The sequence below is a fragment of the Drosophila elegans genome, unplaced genomic scaffold (genome assembly GCF_018152505.1).
Source record: "Drosophila elegans isolate 14027-0461.03 unplaced genomic scaffold, ASM1815250v1 contig_208, whole genome shotgun sequence".
NCBI lineage: Eukaryota > Metazoa > Arthropoda > Insecta > Diptera > Drosophilidae > Drosophila > Drosophila elegans.
In genome coordinates this window covers 11012562-11035598 of record NW_024545578.1, presented here as the reverse complement: position 1 = coordinate 11035598, position 23037 = coordinate 11012562, and the positions used below count along the sequence as shown (strand labels likewise).

The window sequence follows — 23037 nt, the reverse complement described above, 5'->3', positions numbered from 1 at the left end:
CAAAAATTGACATTAGCAGCAGGCATACGACGAAACCATAAAAACATAACAAATGGCCGGCCATAATGTGTGTCCTTAAACTGTCACTAAATCGATAAATTTTCATAATGGCCAGGCCATTTAAATATTTAGCCGAAATGTTGGGGAAAAACCCCTTTTCGGGGTTCTTCGCCAGCGCCTTGTTCTTGTTTCTGGATTAATAAAATTACCCAAGACCCACGCATAGATAGCTAAAGGGGGCGAGGTCGGAGGCTAAAGAGGTTGGGGGGCTTACATCAACGCAAGGGCACGCACACACACAACTCGAGGTGGACTCGACATCGTTGACGGGGTGGCGACATAGTCGTCTTAAATGTCTCCATGCCAGGCTTGAGTAGCCTCAGCGAGCTAGAAAGGAAAACAGGACAAGAAATATGCATACGGAGAAAAGTAGTAATAGTATATTGAAATAAATTATATATCTAATGTGAAATTTAAAATTGACTTCAGTTTTAAATTACTTCCGAAAGCAAATTAGTTTAAAAATTTTGTTAAAGTCTAAGATCATTAATTTGTAATCCAATTCTTAAGTTAAGCATATTCATTATTTTACGACATTAAATAATAAATATTAAATCAAATTCAACAATTTCTTACTCTTGAGCTAACAATAGAAACGAATTGAATGACAAAAGTAATAATTGAAAATGTTTTTCGAAAAGCAGAATGTTTATTAAAAATGCATTCATATAAAAGATCATTTTCAAATCAAAATTGATCTGACCATAGTAGCCAATATTTTTTCTTTGTGCAGCAGAGGGGTAGACCGAGGGGGTGGGAATGGGGGGTGGCAAGAGGTTGCCACTCACGCAGGCCCAGTTAAGTGTGCGTGTTCAAGGATGCATTTTTGTGCCCAGGAAAACGACACGACACAAAACGAAACGAAACAAAGACAAAGGCATAAAAACGTGCAAAATGGGCGTGGGCGGCGCCTCTACTTAGTCCTACCCTCCTGTCCTTCCCTCCTCCCTTGACATCCCAATTTCACCCCCCTCGAAAGAGCAACCCCTCCGCCCGGCTTGCGTAGGCTTATAAAGTGCGAGGCGAGCCAAGGCAGGAAGCCACTTGTGAAAGTTTCATGCACGCGGCCCCACTTCACACGACAGCAGTCAGTGCCACGAGGGGGATTGAGGAGGTTGGCTAAGAAAAAAACAAAATAGAAAGAAAGCGAGCACTGATCGAATAAGCGGTTCCCCGCAGTCCTAAGATGAGCAAATTTATAAGGAGATATTTACACTAATTTTTACATCAAAATGACAAAAGAAATAAAAAAAAACGTTACAGGAAAACACAACAAATCAATTTTATTTTTGAAAGGTTTGTTTTAGGCTGCCTTAAAGCTAGTTTGAACCTGAACAAAAAAAACCTTTTTAATAAATATATTAAAATCTATAATTTAGGTCTTTTCTGTGTGAATTCCTAAGTAATGGGTATCCTACGAATAAAACATTTGTCCAGTACGAACCGCACAAAGGCGGCGTCTTGGTCCGCCTGCAAGTGCTTGTTAGTGCGCTTGGGATTTGACGTTTCGCTGTAGCCGGGTCTTAGAAGAGCCGGCTCTCTTGCAGCTCCAGCACCAGTCTCAGAAACGGCCTCTTCATCCTGCCACGCCCCCACGCCACCCCTCGCGCCACCCCCGTTCCCTCGCCCCCCTTACAGGCACACTCCACTGTCGTCTTAAGTTGCATTCCTTTTCGCAATTGTTCGTTCGAGGCGCTTTTGTTTTGTTGTTTCGAAATTTTTACACGAAAAAGTCATTTGAATATGCGTTGCCTACCTCCTCGGATTGAAAGTTTTGTTAGCCGTCAGCTACTTTCGTTGAATCCCCACCCCCGATTGGTGAAATTCCGCCCCCGATCCCCCATGCAGTTCTTAAGTTGAGGGCATGGCTTGCGGCTTCTCTGCTTTTAAGCAGCGCATAGACAATATAATGTTCGTCTTTATTTCCAGCCTTGACTGCAACTTGTATATTAACAACACTGGAGGGAAACTGAAACAAATAGGGGGGGCGGGTCTGAGAGGGCGGTTCATGGGAGGGCTTAAGGGGGTCGGTAAGGGGATGCCGGAGACACAGAGACAATTGTTTTCTTACTTCCGCTGACTTCAAGAGCAATTCACAGTAGTTTGTCATTCTGTCTGGCACTGAGGTCAGTTGAGGTTGAGGCAATTAAGAGACATAAGAAAATGGGTTGAACTTCGGGGCGGGGCTATGGGGGTGGTTGAGATTTCCATTTCCTTTCTTGCCCAACTAAAGGTTTTCATTTGATGTGCATATTAAGCAGTGCACGTGGCATAAAATCACATTAATTGGATGTCTTTAATTAAATTTTTTGTAATTTCATATCTTGCACTTTATTTACAGAAAGTTTAATTTTAGGAAAATAATACGGATACAATAGCAAAAATTAATAAAGTTTTTAACTTTAATCTTGTTTTAAAAAGAAATATATTGATTGATTATCTGTTTTTGTTAAATACTTAATGAATTTTAATGAATTCTTAAAGATTTCACATGAAATGGAATATTTTAGATTTAGTAAAATAAACATTAAATGGCATCGAAAGCCAATGGAACCTGATACTAAAATATGTTTTCCCCGGTGTGTGGAAGACCCATTCTCTAGATGAAAAATATTCACATTTGGTGCAGTTGAAGCTTACTCAATTTCAAGTAATCTTTGCCCTGAATATCCTGGATTCTATTTACTCTGTCCGCACCGAAATCCAACCCTTCCCCCCATTATTTGCCTATAAAATGAGCTTTCGGTTACAGTTTGGGCCATTGCCTTGGGGGCGGAATAACCTCATCATCAACGTGCACCTGATCACTGGACATATGCTGGGACTTCTAATATTGTTATCTGCTCCCATTACGAACACACACAACCACACACACAGACACACACACAGGAGGCAACACCTTGATGTGAACTTTGACCGTTTTGGTAACTCATTTAGTTAGATTATTTACGGTAATCCAAGACGCCAGCCACAAGCCAACCGCCAACTTAACTGCAGGCACTCTCAGTTGGCCAGGCTATCTCCAGCTCCATCTCCATTTCCATTTCCTTTATTTTCCTGCTGCTGCCCTTCCGGATAAACTACTTACCGAGGTATGAGTATCTACGGGCTAAATACATGCAAGTTGTTTTGCTAAATTGTGCGTAAGCTCAGCAGGAGCAGCATCACCAGCAGCAGCAGCAGCAGCAGCAGTAGCAGCAACAAGGATCTTCGGGAAAGTTTCTCAAGCTCTGCCATGCCAATTCAAATAACACTTTTATTTCGCTCTCAGATGGCCCTCTCCTTTTGGCCCTGTTTGGTACGTGTCTGCGGTGTTTGTATGTGTTACATGATTGCCGCGCCCCCTTTTCCTTGAGTTCACCTGTCGCACCTGTCCCACCCTTTTTTGTTGCGGGGCAGCACACAGCTTCATCCTTGGTATAAGGCTGCTGGCAGCTTGTGTGCGTGCGCTCATTAGCATTCTGAAACGGCTTTATAAAATTCAACAAGCAACCCAAGTTGCATGTTTTCTAGGAGGGATGGGCAAGGCTGTGGATGGGGGTGTGGGTGTGGGTGGCATCTCATCACCCACCACCCACCGCCCACTCTTGTCTGAGGCTGCATGTCTCTGCTGTTGTCCTTGTTGTTGCCTAGTTTCTCTGTCTTTATCTAAGCTTACACACAGCAAACAAATATGCACAAAAATCTAATCCAAGTAAAAGCATGTTTCCCTCTGAAAATTTATACAAAGCTTGAAATACGAATAACAGTTCGTTTGTTCAGGAACTTCATTGAACAATAATTTTTTTCAAAACCTTCTTAAGTTTAGCTTGAAAAGAATTGCCAAATAGTATACTACACTGTGTTTTTCATTTAAATTGCACCCTAAAATAAAAAAGGTCTAGCAAATTCAATACAATACAATTTTTTAAACGCACTTTAAATGAGCCGATTTTTAGGTTTTGAAAATATTGATTTCTAATATTAAGTTTAGTTTCTATTTCTAGCTTTCAGTTTTGTTAATGAAATTCTCTTATGTTAAATAGAAGGATATATTATTTATTTAAAATATATTTCCTAGTCCCATTGTTTTGCAAAGTGTATTTGTGTGTGCGTTTTTTCATTGTTGTTGGTTGCACACATTCTGTTGTTATCCTGAGCGCTCCACCCCTCTCGCTCTGCGGCTATCTCTGGCTCTGTCTTTCGTGTGGATGCCGGTCTGCCTCGAGTTGCATAAATTGAATCTGAATTTGTGAGTAAATTGCACACAGGAGACACATTATTTTTGAGTTTTGCCTTTTAAATTTGTGGCTTTTCACTTTGAGTTCCCCCGCCTGCTCCTGCCCCTGCGCCAGTGGCAGTGCCACCCCACTCATCCAACCCTCCCTCCCCCTCCAATTGCAACAATCTCTGTCCTCAACTTTTGTGGCACTCGCCTCCGTTTCACTCGGCAATTTTGTGTGACCCACTTGAACGTTGGATTGAAGTTACGCCTACTGAACCACTCCAAGCTCTCAGCCACCTCAACGCCCCCGTTGGCCACCCACCAGAGCACCCATTTAAATCAATATTAATAGGTGCAGGCCTCTTTTTCGCAAATTGCACATTGCACAAATTGTTCGTCTATAAATACGATAAAATGTTTATTTAATATGTACCAGACCGTGCCAGCTGTACGAGAATCCGGAAAGCCAATACCAGGACAACAACAACATTTATAATGACTTATCCATAGCACGTAGATGGGCAGGAAAAGCGAGGAAAATCAAAGACACACACAGAAAGCAGAAAACCGAAAACAGAAAACCGAAAGGCCTGGGCAATCCTTTTCCATATGCAAATTGTTTTTATAAATTTGCAACAAGCAATTGTTTGTTGCCATCGATGTTGAATAGCAATTTGTATGGCAAAACACCGATACAATATTGCCAGAAGAATGTCAAATGGAAAGTAGCAAACATTTTATAAGGATTATAAATTTTTGCGTAGGAAAATATTTGATTTGTCTAATAAATTTAATTCAACCTCAAATTTAATCCTTGTTTATAAATAATTGCCCTTTAGTAGGCAATAAAATTTCAATGAAACAATTACATGTCAGCATTATCTGTTTAACTTTTAATTACAAATGATTTAACTGACAAGTAAATTGTATGGAAAAACGCAAACAATAAAACTGTATGTCAAATTTGGAGCAGAAAAGGGTTGAGCTGAATTAACCACGAATAGGGTTAATGGTGTGGGATTGAATGGAAATTACAGAGAGTTTCTAGGACACGCATGCATTATTTGATGCCAGTTAGCTGGCTTGATATTGTAGAATCTCTGAGCAAAACATTCGAAGTGGAGATGAGCTTATATTTGTGACTTTAATTTGGAAAATGCCTTTGGCAAGTGCTTTGTATACAGTCAAGATTAAATTAAATTTTTATTTACATTACCATATTTACCAAAAAGTTAACTACTCTCTCATATATTTCGGAATGGATTTAATTCTAGTTAAAGCCATTTGCGAACGGATGGACAAATTAAAAGCTGTGCACATATTCCACCATCAATGACAGAGTGTGGCTTTTATTTAGAAAAATATTATACAAAAAAATAAAATATTATATGCACCGTAAATTCATGTTCTATGATATATTTCTAGGCCTATCTATAATAGATTGATATATATATAGATTGATTACGTTAATTAATCGTTTTAATTGCAAGTCAGTGCATTTTTAAACATAATTCTGATATATACTCTACATTTTTTTCTACACTTTGAGAGTCTTGTTGGACCCGCATAAGTTTGCATTTTAATATATTTGTTTAGCCATTAATTTTAAGAGTTTAAAAATATTTTGAAGATACAGAATTTGTTATGCATTAATCTTAATATCTTAATTTTAATCATCGGTTTTTAAAATATGTATCAGCACCGTGTTTTAATTATTAAGTTATTATTGATTATAGGTCATTTAAATTGATACATGAGCGATAAATCGTTTTTTTTTGTAAAATCTAATTACTTAAATGTCCTGTAACGCAAATGCCGTTAAGTCAATCACATTGACTAATCATTCCTGCATTAAACATTTCTATCTCGACCATGACACACCTGAAACCGAAGGCACATATATAGTATGTACGCAGGGTTTGTTTAGCCTTCAGTTGACCAGTTGGACCTGGATAAGTTAACTGGGACTTGGCCTGGCATCAGAAATCAGGAATCAGAGTGGAATCAGGACCGTAACAATTGCAATAGAATCGTCGTTAATTACTGTCTGTGCTTGCGGTTCTCGATGGGCTCGGATTGAGTGGGGGGCGGTAATGCAGAATGGGTGCTTTTCAGTGGGTGGGTGGTTGGATGGTTGGATGGTTGGGTGGTGGGGTTTTTGCCAGTGGTGGGCTTAAAAGAGCAAGACAAATACGAGCATGTGTCTGGTCCGGGCTGAAAGAAGTTGTGAGTTGCGCAGCGTGGAGGCGAGGCATCGTTAAGCGTTGCTGCCAAGTGGCAAAACTCAAATAAACATAAACGTGCACACAGGCAGGGGCGTGGCTGCAGAAGGAGGGAGCCCAGCCACAGCTTCAGCTACAGCTACAGCTACAGCTACAGCCCAAAATCTCTGAGCTGGTTTGTTGTCTTTGGCTGTGTGTCTGCCTCGCCCGGCATGGAAGACTCATTAAAATGCAGTGCGAGATAATAAGCATTTTAATTAAATATTTAACAAGAATAAGTTTATCACAACACGAACGGAAAGAAACAGAAAGGGATGGCTATGGCTGTGGCTGTGCCTGTGAAAAGAGATGGGTTATGCCCAGGTAGAAAGAGACGGGGCGAGTGTAATGGCTTGTAAGCGTCTGCCTTCGAACAGTTCGAAAAAGGGGCATTTGTGGATGGGGCCATGAGACTGCTCATTTGCCCCTGCTCTCTTTTTCCGGCAATATTTTGATGTAATTTGAGCGCCTAATTGGCGCACGTGCTAAACTGACGATGGCAGGTTCAACTTTTGCCAGGGATCCTGTTTCTCCTACCATTTCCCAATTCCCATTTCCCAGTTCCCCATTTCTGTTTCTGGTTCAGGTTCAGTTACTTGGCTCCTGGCTTGGGTAAATATTTGCAGAACTTCTCGCTAACCGTCTCCTGTTTACATCTCCTTCCAAATCTACTTGCAGAGGCTTCGGCTTTGTCACATTCAGCGATCCAAATAGCGTAGATAAGGTACTCACCCAAGGCACACACGAGCTGGATGGCAAAAAGGTAAATGTTGCACACGAACTCTTCGCTTTTTTCGCCCCTTTTTCTTTTTTACTTATTTTCCAAACAGAAAACTCCACTTTAACTATGCTAAATATTTGTTCAAAAGCATCATACCTCCCAATATTTCCCCCTTCCCTCTATTGACAGCAATTAGAAAGTCAAAGCATAACACAGTATAGGTAAAAAAAAGGTATACAAAAGTTGCCAAAAAAAACAACAGGGCCTAAAGAGCCAAACAATTTTTAATTAGCTGATATGACAGGCGCGATGAACATCAAATGAGCTGCAATCGTTATTGTTTAGTTGCTCTTTGGCTAAAATTTCACTTGTTAGGACTTTTAACAAAGTACCTGATTCTTTTTTGTATATTGTTTCTAGCACAAATGTTGACATCCTTTTTTATTTAAATTTGTTGATTGATGAACCGTTTCTTAGGTATTGGTATAAAATATACAATAAATAAAATTTCTAAATAGGTAAAATTTTAATTTTGTTTATTTTTCTTTCATATGTACAACTTAAATTCAATTGTATAAATTAATTCTATATTTTAATATATTAATCTTTCCGGAACCCACTTTGTTAGTAATTTTTCGTCAAGATTTCGTATCTCTATTTTATCCATTTAATTAATCAGCTTCGGCGAACGCTGTTCATTTCTCTGCATAAATACATTTCCGAAAGCCCCGTCCTTTCGTGTTTTGTATGGGTGAAGTCGCATTTGATTAGCTGGCGCGAAGTACAGTGGAAACCGTGTAATGATATACCGCACGCATTACGCATACGCGGCATTGGCATTAGCCTAATTGACTGAAGCTGCACTGTTTTGGTCCGTCCTTCGGTCCGTCCTTCGGTCCGTCCTTCGGACCGATTTCCATCCGATCATCCTTTTATGCTTGCCAACTGTAAATAAAATGCGCAGCCAGCATTTATGTGGAAATTTTTTTGAGCCGCTACCGCCAACGTTTTTGTTTGTCCGGCAACTGCATTTAAACGCGAATACGTGTAATGTTTATATCTATACACATACACACACTATATACACGTCTTCCTGACTTTCGGCTGGTCAGGGATTTTTGAGTTTCCGTTTGGCTGCACAGCGACGCAAAACGAAACGAAACGAAACGAATTCATTTCATTTCGTTACGGGTTTTCAGCCTGATGTATTTCAAAAAGGCAAAAGCATCGACATCCTCTAAACCGTTCGGCACTCAGCGCTGATTAGTTTTAATTTTAATCTAAAAATCAATTTCCCGCCGTGCGGCTTCTCTTGTTTTTCGTCCTGCAAACAGGAAATCAACACGGCAAACGGCACACGGAGCCAAAAACAAGAACAACCAGCCGCATGTCCTGCCTATCCTGTGACAGATTTTCCGTATATATTTGTGCGAATTATTATCGCCAGAGGATATTGCGTTGCTTCCTTGCTCCGTCATTGGCTTAAGATACCCGGATAAATGCAACAGCAGCACTTCAGCTGACAGGATTTAGTGCCCACCCTCGTTCCCTGATTTTTTATTTCAGCCGTCAAGTCGAGCTGTGTCCTTGCACTAATATGAAAGCCGCAGCTCGAACGACGAAGCCGGAAAATCGGGGAAAAGCGTCGGTAGAAGCTGAAAGATAGACCAGGCAAAAATGCTTAAAATTGAATTTTTATGATTTTTAATTATTTTTAATGACGCTGCTTATTGGGTAGAAGCTGTTCGCTTTTTTTTTCTCCTTACGCCCGCTGGCCGAGCAATTTGTTACGCGTTAATTCGTGCGTGCTCAGCTTGAAGTCAGCCACTAGTAGACACCACCCACGCACAGACCACCCACCACCCACCGCCCACACCCCTTGGGGCAATTTCATTTAATGTGCAGTGCAGGCTTATGCAAGATTTATGCTCGGCTATTAATATGAAGAGTTGTGCGAAATGTTCTTTTCATTTAAATGTCATTAAGCATACGATTTCCCTCGGATATTCCATCGACTCACACTCTCTGTCTTTCTTTTTTTTTTCCTCTCGCCCGCAGGTCGATCCAAAAGTAGCTTTTCCGCGCCGTGCACATCCCAAGGTAAGTACCAGAGGAAAAACCAATAACTAAAATATGAAAATAAGTTACCGAAAATATATTAAAGAGAGGAGACTAACTATGAAAATAGAAGATTTAAATACACTCTTCTTATGGGTTTTATATGCTATGGCAGATTGATTGGGTCACATAACATACCTTACATTTCCAGGTATGGTCCTTATTAAATTAATAGATCTTAGTAAATCAATCTCCTAGATAAGTACAGCCATGTAAAGTTACCTGTTGATGGTCTAGTGTCTGATATCTTGACCATGCCTCCTTGATAGTCCAACCAAATTCTCGGTAAACATGTATTACCCCTTAAGAAGGGTACATGAAATGTCAAAAAAATCAGCAAGCCAGCAAAAAAAGCAGTCACCAAAAATGTCGCCTGCTTTCGTGGTTTTCGGGGTGTGTGGTTCGAGTTGGCCTGGCAAAAGGATGTGTCATAAGTAGCAGTAAATGGCAGATGAAATTAAAAACGGAAGATGGCAACAACAACAGCAGTGTGGGTCGGGGCAGAGCTGCCAAGTTGGGGCGAAGATAACTTTGTGTCTGACAGGCGTCGGTTGCTTTGGCTTCCTCCGCCCAACCAACCAACCACCCACAATTCTACCTTGACACCAGTTCTCTTAAAGTGATGATGACAACAAAATTTCGGCAAAAATGCGAAGGCATAAGGGGAAACCGCTGCGAACTGCTGCTGTCTGCAGCCATCGCATCCACCCCTCTCTTTCTTCCGCCGATTCCCTCTCTCTTTCTCCACTTGCCACACGCACATTTCCTACCGGTTAGACAGCGCGTTACAAATGTGCCTCTGTTTTAGGTTTTTTCTGTCCTCTTTTTGACTAGGATACCCTTTGCCCAGAAAGAGATCAATTTGAATATTGTTGATGGGGACAATTGGTTGAAAGTGTTGTATATTTAAAAAATTAAAAAAAATATTAATAAGCCATAAATTAATATTTTGACCCATTTAATTAGAAGTACTAATCGAAATTGGTGCATTAGTGCACTATTTCACTAACAACTTCCATTCAATGATGTAGTAGTAATGTGTGTGTGTCCCTTTTCCAAATGTTTCCAAAGTCTAAAATTAAAAATATATAAAGTCATTTAAAAAGAAAACAAGACTACACATTATTAATGTTTTAAAAAGTATTTTCATAAACACTCTATTTAGGAGTATGTACCTATTCGACTTATTCAGTTGGGTAACTTTTTCCCGAATCGGCTAAACGACAAACCGCAGAGCACACCAAAAATACGCACGCAAATGGCGCACACACACACACACTGGTTCAAAGAACGCTCAGACACACACACAAATATAAGACAAGGAAACAAAGTCGAAGGCAGCGCCTCCTGTTTCCTGCCACCCCTTCTCCTTCCCCTTCGTCTTCCCCGGATCCTTCAGTTGACGGCAACTCTCCTTGGAGCTATATGCGTGCTTATCAACACGCAGCTGATTTCCGTTTCCAGAGGCGCGTGCCTCCCGAACACTGCCCCACCAACCTCCTGCGAAATTACCACCCCCATCCCCCGAACACCACCAGCACGTCCCCCTTCCCCTTCCCCTTACCCTTCACCCCACCGAACAGCAGCCAACAATTATTTACGTAATGTTATTATTATAATATTTTTTTAAACGCATTCTCACTGGATTTGCGCGGCGTTACCAAGAAGTAGACAGCCACAAGGATGAAGCCAAAAAGGATGTTATGGGGGATGGTGGTTTAAGGTTTTAAGACGAAAAGAGGCTAAAAGGGGCGGCATGGGGCGGCATGGGGCGGTAAGGGGGCGTGGCTAGGACGTTGGCTATGCGGCATTTGCGAGTGGCTTTGTGTTTTCCTGGGGATCTGCAGCTACGCGCGAATATCCTCTCGCATATTAAAAGGCGTTTAAAAACATAAATCCAACGTCTAACGGCTGCTTATGAAAATTACGAGGAAAAAATGACTGACAGAGCGGGACGGCAAATGGGGTATAGAAAGAGACGGCAGGAGGCTTAGTGCGAGGCAAATGGCAGGGACACCCAAAGGAGTTTTCCTACGCAGTACGACAAAATACGAAGAAAAAAAAAAACAAGAGATATCTGTAGGAAAAAAAATTTGCCTGCGACATCAAAAGCAAAAAAAAAAATAAAATGGGAGAAGCGCCCCGAAAAAAAGGGAAAGGGCAAATGGGGGGCACAATGATGGGGAGGACAATTTCTCGCACCGTTTGCCAGGACCAAAAAACCGACGACCAGGCTGAGCAGGAAGGATTGCCCACAAAATGCGGCCCAAAATGCTTGCGGTTGCAGCGAAAGTTAAGAGTTTTAAAAAAGGAGCGTAGACGTAGGCAGTTGGGGGGTCTTTCTGGGACTGAATGGGGGCTAACGGTGGGGAACGGGAAAAACATAATGAAATGAAGCATACTAAATGACGCTGCTAAGTTTTCGCTGGGACACACTAACACACGCAGGAATGGACACTTGGAAAAATGGCAAATACATTTTAATTTACAAAATTTTATTTAAAAAATAGAAAATTTAAGAAAATCGTGCAATTTTTGTAAGCTCGTAAAAGATAAGCATCAAAGTTTAAATAAATTTTAATATCCATTTAGAATAATATTACATTTTAGAATAATTACATACAAAAAAGGCCCAATAATCAACCCTATTTGTTACTGCATCAATTTCTAAAACTACATTTCTTAAAACTGAAACTAAAAACAAAAATAATCATATAAAATTATTTTTCCCGTGCAGTGGCACTCACACGCATACAGCGCCATAATGAAATGCGAAAAAATGATGATCATATTTTTGGACCATAAAATGCAGATGAGCCGACTAAGCAGAAAATAGTGTGGCAGACGGAGAAAAGGGGACATTCTCTGCTGGAGGGAATGAGGGGTGCTAAGTAGGCCTCTACTTACTCCACATCCCCTACTTTCACCCCCCTCTCACCACCACTTTCCCTTCGGCTTTTTTACACATGTCGCAAAACTCTTACCCCAACTTTAGTCGGAGTTAATTTCTTTGCTTTTTAAGCGCTCCTCACCATGAATATGAAATGTATATTTGTGTTAGTTATATTTTTTGGGGCGGTTGTGAAGAATATGATAAGAGGGGAGGGGCGGCGGGGGAGTGGCATACATATGTCATGTAAAAAAGTTCGCTTTTAATGTGCAAAATTGCTGGCGGACTAGGGCCATAAAAGTGCATGGGAATAAGTGAAATGGATTTTTGGGCTACGCTGTCCTGTCCCATATAAGAGCGCCATAAAAAAATGAATTTCCCGAACGGTCCGGGGCAGCAGATATAGTTTGAACTTGGCTAGGATTTATGGCTGTTTGTTCGGAACAAAAGAAAAGTGGAGGGACCCACATGAATCTCTTGGCTTATTCCTCTGGAGTGCGTGTGTGCGGAAAATATTCCGGAATCGTTGAGTTGGGTAAATCCTCTAATGTTGAGTTGAGGTGCGTACACGAGCAGGTCGTATAAGTGGATTATATGCATAGATCGGGTTTCGGGGTTGGCGTTGCTTGGATTAAGTTATTTTATCATCTTCAACCACATAGTTATGGACCAAATAATGGACCCACATAACCAGAGAAAATGCGTTTCACATAAATAAATACAGGTATTCAATAAAGGTTCTTGAGAACAATATTCTTTGTTGTTAAATAATCTGTTGTTGTGTTTTTCTTATCGATAAATAAATATATAATTAGATACACAATAAGCGTTTGCTTAAATGTAGTTGTATGCTTAGGATCTTATGAAAAAGCAGATGACAGTAAAAATTAATATAATTGACAGTACTCAATTATTTAATTGTAGTCAATAAGCTTCTACTTATTATTAATTATCAAAAATAAAATCGTTAATTCTTTACAGTAAATAAATTTGTATTACGGAAAGTTACAACAGCTTAGATGTTCATATATTTTATTATTAGATTTCAAAATAAAAGAATTCTGCAAGTTTGTAACTTTATTTTGACAGCTGGTAAATTACCATGGCTCACAAATTCTCGTAGGTAAATTAGACGTAAACAGTTGTTCGGCCCATATATTTCCAAGCGAATAATACTTTCTGACCCCTCCTCGGGGATCTCGTTGTGTGACAAATTCCTGACCAGGCGCAGACATCTCTTTCATTCGAGAGCCCATCAATGAAATACGCTGTGTCCTGGCATCGTTTTTTCCATTAAATTAACACGCTCGAATGTGCCACTCATGTGTGGGTCTGTGTTTCTGTGTGTGCTGGTTGTGTGAGAAAGTGTGTGTGTGTGTGGGTGTGGGGGAGTTGTACACTTACATTGTGCAAACTTTTCTAATTTAAACCGGCAGTTTCAGTCAATTGCCACAGCTTACCGCTTTCGACATGAGTTTTACTTTTTTAGTACCTTCGGGTGTGCGACGGATGCGATGTTGGCGCTTTTCATACAGAGCTGGTGAAACGGAGAAATGGAGAATTGGAGAAATGGTGAAATGGGGAGACACAAAAATTTCCAATACATTAAAAGTTGTGTGAATACACTTGGCAGAATCCATTATAACTCAGCCGAACTGAACTGAACTGAGCAGAACAGAACAGAACAGAGATGAAAGCCAGGCCATAAATCTAATAAATACGTGTGTTTCTCACCCCTTCACTACCCGGTTCATTCCCACTCACTTCCGGTTCCGCTTGCCGCCCTGTGCAATAACTTGTGAAATATGTAATCAATCAAGATGGAACAGTCGTCGAGGCAGCCAAACTATGTGGCAAGTATGCGTCTGACTGCAGTTTGAGGGCTTGCGGAGCTAAAGGGGGCGGGCTGGGGGTTAAAGTGCAGGGGGCCACCGGGTCGATTAATTCAACTTTCTGCTGCAGACAATGGCATGTGAAAAAGTCAAAAAGTTGAAAGTGCAATTTTGTCGTTATTATTTTACATTTACAACAAAAGAGCAGTCGAAAAGCCAACCGAAAAAAAAGTAAAGTTACTCAACTATTTTATGCGACGGGCAGCACGCTGCGAGTCTGTCTCCCTCAGCCTCTCCCTGTCCTTCTCCCTCCCTCTCATTCGTATCTCCATCTCGCTTGCTCGTTCACCCACACTACCGCGCAGTGTGTGTAATTGTCAGTTAGTTGGCGCTGTCAGTCCGAATGTTGAAATTAATTTATTTCAATTGAAGTTGAACTTTTGCGGCGTTATTACTTTGCAAACTTTCTCCGAGCTACGCATAATAAACGAGTGTGGAAGCGAGATGGGGCGAGTGGGAGTGCAAGGGAGATGGCTGCAGTTGCCACGCCAGGTGCCGAATGACCTCTACCTACAAAATAAAGCCATCACCACCCACTTTGCATACATATTTATTTAGCCTTTGCCAAAATAATCAAATTGCAAAATTGCAAGTGTTGCCATCAACGTCAACAGAATATCATCTGCTCCGTGTCTCATTCTCTCCATCTCCGGCAATATATTGGCCTCTTTCACCCCCGGAACTACCCGTCTCTTTCGTATTTTATTTTTGATTTTCTATGCCAATATTCGTTGTCTGCTTTCTTTTTTATAACTTTCGGACAGGAGGGGGAGAATCGAAGGTGAGTTCTGGAGATTCAATAGGTTGATATAAAGGGCGTTGGATATTTCAGTGGGGGCGTGGCACAGGACCCGACAGGTGCCGCTGACGTCTGTGCTGATAATTTGTTGCGAGACTCCAGCATTTGCAAGTGGCAGGCCTTGGACGTCATTGATAGCTATTTGATATGCATATTCCAAATGTTCGCTAAAAAATAACTACAAGAAAATAAATAAATACAAGCATAAATATCAGCAAAAAATTATTGATTGTGAAAATGGCGCTAATGACGCCGGAAAAAGTCAGATGGGCTATGCAATAAATGGAAACATTGAAAAAGAAACAGGTTGTTATTTTGAGTGCCATGTTAACAGTCATTCAAGAGATTGCGTCTAAAAAAACATATTAGGTATGATCTCTTATTAATAACACTTTTTTAAAAAGTTTTTGATGTTTCCGTTTTAAAACAAATAGGATAATTAAAGGCTACACAAGAAAGGAAACATACACTAGAACATAACAAATATGTTCAAAAAATGTTCTCACTTGCATATTTAAAATCAGAAAAGTCTGCATTCAGATTCCCAATTCTCCAGTAAATGTATAAAAAATATATTTTTAATAGTTTTAAATCTTAATATAAATACAATTTTCTTAAGCCCAATTTCGTCAAGCCATGTTCGTACTTTAATTTCCCATACAACTTAAATAAGCGTTTAAATGTTTCTCTGCCAAATTTCATATTCTCATTTCCATTTTCTTCTCCTGGATTTACTCGAATCAAATTGCTTCCTAACATGGAATCTAAAATCAACATATTCTCCAGATATATATCTATGAATTTTAATTTTCTTCAACTGCAAGTTTCCCGTCTTCAATTTTCCATTCAATTTCCATTCGAAATCATGTACATATTCTCCCGCTCTAAGTTTTCTTAAAGTGTGTCGTGGTAATTTTTGCCAGAGCTTATGAACTTCCCGACTGTTATTGGTTTGGTTGTTGTTGTTGTTGTAATGCTGCCTTTTAAACTCGAATCAAAAATCAAAATCCGCACCAGCTACAAATGTTAAATCCGCAAATAATTGACAAAGTTTAGGCATAAACGTGGCTCTGTCTCTGGGAAATTGCTGTGGGTGTGGAGCTTGTTGGTGAGGGGGCTGTAAAATTTTGGGGATCAGAGTGGGTTGGTGGGTGGCTAGCAAGAATGCTGTGTGCGGGCCAACTTCAAAATATGTTGGCCACAAATGGCAAAAGTTTGACAGGTAAACGGAATTCGGATAGAATATCTATGTACACGGTACCCACGCGTGCGTGTGTGTGTGTGTGGCGAAAATTCAGCGGGGTTTTCCAGCCCCTTTACCAAATGCGGAAACCGCTGAAACAGCTGCGACCATCGAAATTCGGGATTTGGAATTTCGGGAGCGTTTTGAAAAAAAAAATAACATTTTCAATACTTTATCTATCTATGCGGTTCTAGTTGAGCGGGCGGCCATTCATGTTTAATGAGATACTTTTTAACAGCCTCATAAATGGCTATGATAACCACTTAATGTCGAAAGCACCGAAAGCCGAGTGAAAACAATTTACATATTAAACTTGCGCCGAGTTGCCAGCCTGTTATCCTCGTCGCACATCCTGCCAGCCTCGCCCCCTCGCCCCCTCTCTCTCTCTCTCTCCCTCTCTCTCTCTCTCGCTCTCTTTCACTCACCGTGTTTCCGTCTCTTTCGTTCGGCGTGCGAAATATGTTCGCCTGCGGCGCATTCACTTTAATTTGATTAAATTTTGAACATTTTCACGTAAAAGTTGCTCCTTTGGCTCGGCAACTGGCGGCTCCACTGCATCGCTTTTCCCGCCTTTCCATGCTCTCTCATCTGTGCTGGATGGATTGGATGGTCTGGTCCGGTCTGGTGTGCTCTGGTCTGGTCCGTCCTGGTCCATTCTGTACCGTTCTGCCGTTCTCTGGTCGGATCGGATCGGTGGCTCTTGGTCTGGTTTGGTCTCGTTTCGCTCGTTTTGGTTTCATTGGGCTCGGTCTTTTCGGTCGGACCTCCTGCTGTCTCAAAAAAGCTGATGCCACCTTCATGCTCAGCTGTTGTCCGCCTGAATTTATCCCTCTGTGTGTGAGAAGTTAAATAGTTTTAGTACCCTGTAAAAAAAAACCGTATATGACTTGTAATTTTAAATAATGCTTTGAATTGCTATTGCAAGTAAAAGATTGCTTAAATCGAGAAAATAGTTTTTGTGTTGGAGAGTGTTTAACTCTTTGTATATAAGGTATTAATTCCATACAAATTTCATATCCTAATGTATAACATGATTCATTATATGTTAATTAAATGTCTAAATTCATTTATTGAAATGATATATTAGTTTTTAATATTGTATGCAGGTCATCAAACAATCTTTACCTCCACCCAGATCACCAAGTTTATTTCATTTGAGTATTTTGTAGTTTCTGTATTTTATAATAAATAGTTGTTTAAACTTTCGACCCCTCCGGACCCACTCCTGCCCCCCTCCTGACCCACCCACTTGCCGTGGGGCAGTAACACCGCCCAAAAGAGATGTTTCCCACCAATGTGGTGGGCTCTTGTTGCTGCTGTTGCTGCCCCGGCTCTTCAACTATTTTTTATGCAATCTGCTGTGGCTCTGCGAAAAACCCCCACCCTGCACTTCACACATCGAAAAGCCCCGAGTTGCATTGTTTTGTATCGTGCGCTTCCTTTTGTTTTTCGCATACACTTTTTGCTGTGCTTTTGTTTTTGTCTGTTTGCCATTTCCTTCCCTGGTAGCCGCACATAGTTATGGCCACGATTTTGGCTTTCGGTTATGTGCACTGAGATTTTCCTTGGCCTTGTTTTCCTCCTTCCCCCTTCCCCCCAGCCCGGCAATTGTTTTTCCTGCTCTCCGCCGCTTTATCCTCTTTTCATTGTTGCACAGGTTGCCAATGAGTGAGCGTGGGGGGAGCGGGAGTTGAAAATGCTCCAAATTAATTCGCATCATTTAAATCACAGAGAGTCCTGGGAGTTGCAATGGGGATCGTTCGTTAAATCGAACGTTAAAGAAAGAGGAGGCGACGAGAGATTCGAGGCAGTTAAATTATGGCCCACATTGAGCCGGGGCAAACGAACAGATAAACAATAAGTAACTGTGAATTATGGTGGCCATTACTTTTGTCCCTCCTTTGGTCCCTTTGTGTTGTTTATGGCAGGACAATAATTAGGACAAAGCAGTGGGGTCCTTTGGTACGTGTGAACTTTTCCCCTTCACATGGAGGCTAGAAAATTGGTTAATTAGCGGGCCACTCAATTTCCCCCACGAAAAGTATTTCAGCCTCAACAGTTGGCAAATCGAATGGGATTCGGCTCTCGGTGTCCCTTCGTCCCCGCCGTTTGCAGTCTGCGTAAATTGCTTATGAAATTGACATCGAAGCCTCGCCTGTCTGCCGGAAATGGAAACAGCGGTAATGACGAGGCATACACACACTCACACACACACACATACGCACACGCACAGGCCCTCTAATGCACACCTCCTGACACACACACACACCCAAAACGATGGCAGTATAACCCACATAATTGGCAAATCACACACATTGATTTCACCGTGTGCTGGCGTCCTCGTCATCATCCTTATTGCCGCTGTCGTCGTTGTTGTTGTTTGCTGGTTCAATCGCTCACTGCACCCCGCCTACTTGCCTGCCCACCCCCTCTCCAAGCTCCACCCACCCCCCCACCCTCGACCACCCACCACATCCGACATCTGCCTAAACAAGACAAGCGATGGAAAGAGAGAATAACTACACCGGAAAATATGAATATTAATTTTAGATAATGTCCTTAAAGAAGTGATTTGTTACAGGATCATAAAATATGATCATATATTTGAATATATATTCATATGTACATATGTTATAACAAACCATGAAAAAAGGAATGTGTTTCAGCTTTTTAAGATGTCTTTAATTAGATACTTTATTTATTTGTTTAAAAAGCTTTTAAAGCGAAATCAAATTTATTGATGTAAAATGTTAAATGTTAAAGCTTAGTTATTGATATCAAGAAAATATCTTCTTTCGCCAGTTTTCTTCCAGTGCAGCGAGCTTAAGAGAGCCGATAGAAAATATGGCGTATACGTAATTTAAAGGCAACCGTTCCCGAAACTCCAACTCAGCCGCAGGCGACAGAAGGTGTGTGTATACGTTTGTCTTTGCAATAACTTGTGTGCGAAAGCCTCATATAGGGCATCATTAATAACATCGAAGCGGAGAGCAGGCCAAGACAACATCATTAGATCGGAACCCGAGCTGCGACTTTGTCTACGCCAATGGCCTTAATTTTCATTGTTTGGCGCTGGCATTGGCATTTCCCTGCCGCTTGATCTTAAATAATTAGGCAGACTTCAGTGTCTTCGGCAGATACAACCCATCAACCATCCGCATCATCATCATCATCATCATCATCTCATCGCCATTGCCATCGTCATCGTGGGGGGGTGGCAAAAAATTCCTTCATTGCTGTAATTTATAACGTTCACTTGTCATTAACAGCCATTTTAATCGTCTAGCGAGCAGACACATACAAACCCATAATGTGTATAACATGTATTCCTGCATCCTGTACGCCGGTTGTGGCATTTAAAGCGTGAAAATATTAATTTATGAGCCTTTTAAATGAGCCTGTGTCGGTGGGCGCAACAAATTGGCAATGAAAATAAAGCAGTAAATGCGGAAAAGCTATGAGATAAATATGAAAATAAATACTGCCTTAATACCAAATGAATACCGGTGTAAATACTAAACGGGGGGTAAAATGCATTGATTGAATGCAAGCTCAAACGGATTTTATTTGCGCGTAATCTATAGAATTCAACAGTCTCATAGCCAAACTTAAACTCATACTTAACTGCCACGGCAGAAATACATTTTTCCCTGCAACGCCTTTGGAAGCGGGAAACCCGAAATCTATTTATGCCCCAGCTCAAGCCCATAAACCACAGCCAAAATCCAGTGGTCGTCGCATTTAAGTGTCTTGGAGGGTTTCTGGGGGGTAATAGTGCGAGGGGTGGTTTTGGGAGGGTTTCGGCAGGGTTTTGGGATGCTTTCGGTTAATGGGAGGCCTGTGGGTGGTGGCGAACGAACCGCAAAGCAAATTCGCCTGCCCTAATCTGCACTTGGTGCGCGTATCTTAATAAACTATTAAATCAAACGCAAGCCTCAATGCACGCAAGCACACAAATTCCCTTTATATACATATCGAGGAGGGGTACATAGAAGTTTGGAGCTGGTTTCCCTTTTAAAGCTTTCATATTTCTTGTATTTATAAATTCTCGCAAAATGTTGTTTTCTTCGCTGTGCTGCTTGCCCACAACTTTTACTGGTCTCACATATAGTAAATGAATAAATGAGTTATGTGCGCGCTCACATTCACATTATTCCCCCACCAGTTGGGATTTATCTTTATCCTTATGCTCTCCTCCCGCTTTTTTGGCCCTTGTCCGGTCCGGTTTTCGGTTGTTTTTGTTCTGGCTCACAGGAAACCGATAGGACATGGCGATTAAGGATATTCCAGGAAGCCAAGCCGGACCGAGTCGAAAGCGTTTTCCATTTCAATTGAACGGATACCGGAACGGGGAATATATTTGCTGATGAATTAAAGCGATATATGCGGCATAACCCATTTACAGGCGGTTTGCATTTCATAACCTTTTGCTTTAACTTCTCGGTAAAGCTTTTGAATATCTTCTTAAAATTGTGAAAAACATTATTTGGCAAATATTAAAGAAAATATATATTATTAAAAATACTTTCATTAAAATGTGCTCATAAATGTCTTAAAATCAGTTTTTTAACATATTCCATTTGTGAAAATGACCTACATTTATATACAACTGTTCTCACTGCTTAAAAAGTATGAAATAGTGAAAAGACATGTGACAGGTGACATGACTTCACATTTAATTTCTTACGAACAAATATTCGTTGACATTTTTCAGAAATGTTAGTCTTTATTTAGTCCATAAATGTATAGTTAAAACATATTTTAGAAACACATTAAACACGAATATTTGGATTATTGTTTCTTACTTGAGCCATAAAGATTGCAAATCTTAATCGAAAGCAATTAATTAATTACTAGGGCACAATAAAACTGCTGAGTATGCTTTTCTGGTGATCTACGGCGATCTGCTTGAGGGCCAGAAGGTGCCATTGCCCTTGGGCAAATCGCACCAGATACCCCCACATATATGGGATATATATTCTCCTTCTTCCCAGCATCCTTGGCTGACTCTGCTGTCGTTATTATTTATGTTTTGTTATCCGTTGACCAGAGCGTTGGCGCTTGTTTTTTCCACACATTCGCATGGCTCACCTATTTTACGATAGAATGAATATCTCGTACTCCCCGGTTTCGCACACCTCCCTCTGCGATGGTGTATAGTTTTTCTGCCACAGTATTTTTCTCTAAGCTTGTGGTGGTGCTGTGTGTGCTGGCCTGCTTTTCCCGCCGGCATTTCCCCCGCTTTTCCTCCATTTCGGCTGTTCCTGGTTCCATGTACTTCCGTTTTGTAGTGAAAAGAGCTTTGCGTGTTGCGGCATCTCCTGCTCTCTATCCTCCTCTTTTTATTTTTGTGCGTGTGTTTGTTTTTTGCTTAGAGAATTGATGGTAAAAGGATGTGTGTGATTTTGCTATTTTTGCTGTGTGTGAGTGTGGGTGTGTGTGTGTGCTGGCCACAAATATCAGCCGAATGAAGTGGCATTTGTTGGCGGGGTTTAAAGCCAAGTGCGCGGCGTAAGCTCTTAACAAGTAGAATGCTTAAATGTGACCGGACATCCAGGCAGGATTTCCCAGTAGCTTGGGCATAATTTATTTATAATCTGTTAAGGACTGCAGTTGAAATTCTGAAACTAGATCAACCACCTGCCAAAAAAATGGGACAGCAACGAAATTTGATTATGCAGCTGAAATTATCTTAAATTGACTTTTAATATTTTTGAAAAAGAAATAATTTAATTTAACTGCATCAATAAATAATAGTCATTTAGTGAACACTTAAAAAGTAACTTTGTTACACAAGTTTTTATAATAAGTTGCGTTTTTAAAGTATCCAAACGTTCAAAAAACGTTATAACTTCATGGGACAAGCAATTTTTAAATCAAAATTGCTTGAAAACTTTGCGTTAACATATTGATTCCTTTCGCATTCATCATTCCTTCCTGTTTATCTTTGACTGCTTTTCTAAGTGATTTTAGTTCGCCCGTCGCCGCTTAACTCTGCCCCACACACATGCACATAAAATAATGTTTTTATAAGTCTGTTTGGAGCTGCTCGATAGCGCAATTTGAGGCGGGCCCCTCGCCCAGATGTCCGCCCCCTTAGTGCCTCCCATGTGGCATTGTTTGATCTGGCTTCGGTGGCTGTGGAATGAGGCAGGCAAAGCGTCCCAGCGGAGTCGTCAATAAATGCGATAAAGCCAAACATGTTTCATTTGCAATGGCCAATGGCTGCCGCCTCAGCTTACTCCGACCACTCGGCTAAGAACTGCCCGTCCTTCACTCGCCTTCTTTCATCTCGCACACATCTCGCTGCGATATCAAGCAAAAAAACGAAATTAAGAATTGTATTATATTTTCTTGATTTCTACGACTGCCTGATACCCGGTAGCACCATTCCTGTCAATATCAATAACCATAAACAGGTTCAAGTCATGTGAGGGAAAAGTAAGTGAAGGAAACATGTTCAAACACTTAAATATGATACGGAAATCCCTAGTAATATCAAAAGAAAACAAGGGAGTTTAACTACTTTAAGCTTTTGCAACAATTTTCCAGAAAGAAGAAACATAAAATAATTAGATATATTTTTGCCTAGAAATCGCTTGTATTTTTTTTAAATATTTATAATGAGACGATTATCGAAAGCTTAATAAAAATATAATTACAAAAGCAAAAACCCTTAGGACATACAAGTTATTGTTAATATATTTATAAAAAAAAAACAGTATGTTCTGGACCAATAAATTTTTTTAGAGGATACTCATTTCACACAAGTGTGGGATATAAAAAAGATCTAAAGTCAAGATTTCTGACTTTGTTGCTCTTATTGCCTCTGGATTCTTGAATTAGCAA

The 23037-nt window shown here is 40.6% G+C and overlaps 1 protein-coding gene across 4 annotated transcripts in view; it reads left to right on the top strand.

The window, feature by feature from the left end:
- Positions 1-23037, top strand: part of LOC108146703 (RNA-binding protein Musashi homolog Rbp6) — a 177330-nt gene that overhangs the window by 69013 nt on the left and 85280 nt on the right. For all 4 annotated transcript variants that reach the window (XM_041708433.1, XM_041708434.1, XM_041708432.1 and 1 more), the window contains 2 exons: positions 7204-7288; positions 9305-9346. In XM_041708433.1, coding sequence (XP_041564367.1) covers positions 7204-7288; positions 9305-9346 — 127 coding nt within the window. The remainder of the gene's footprint in view (positions 1-7203; positions 7289-9304; positions 9347-23037) is intronic.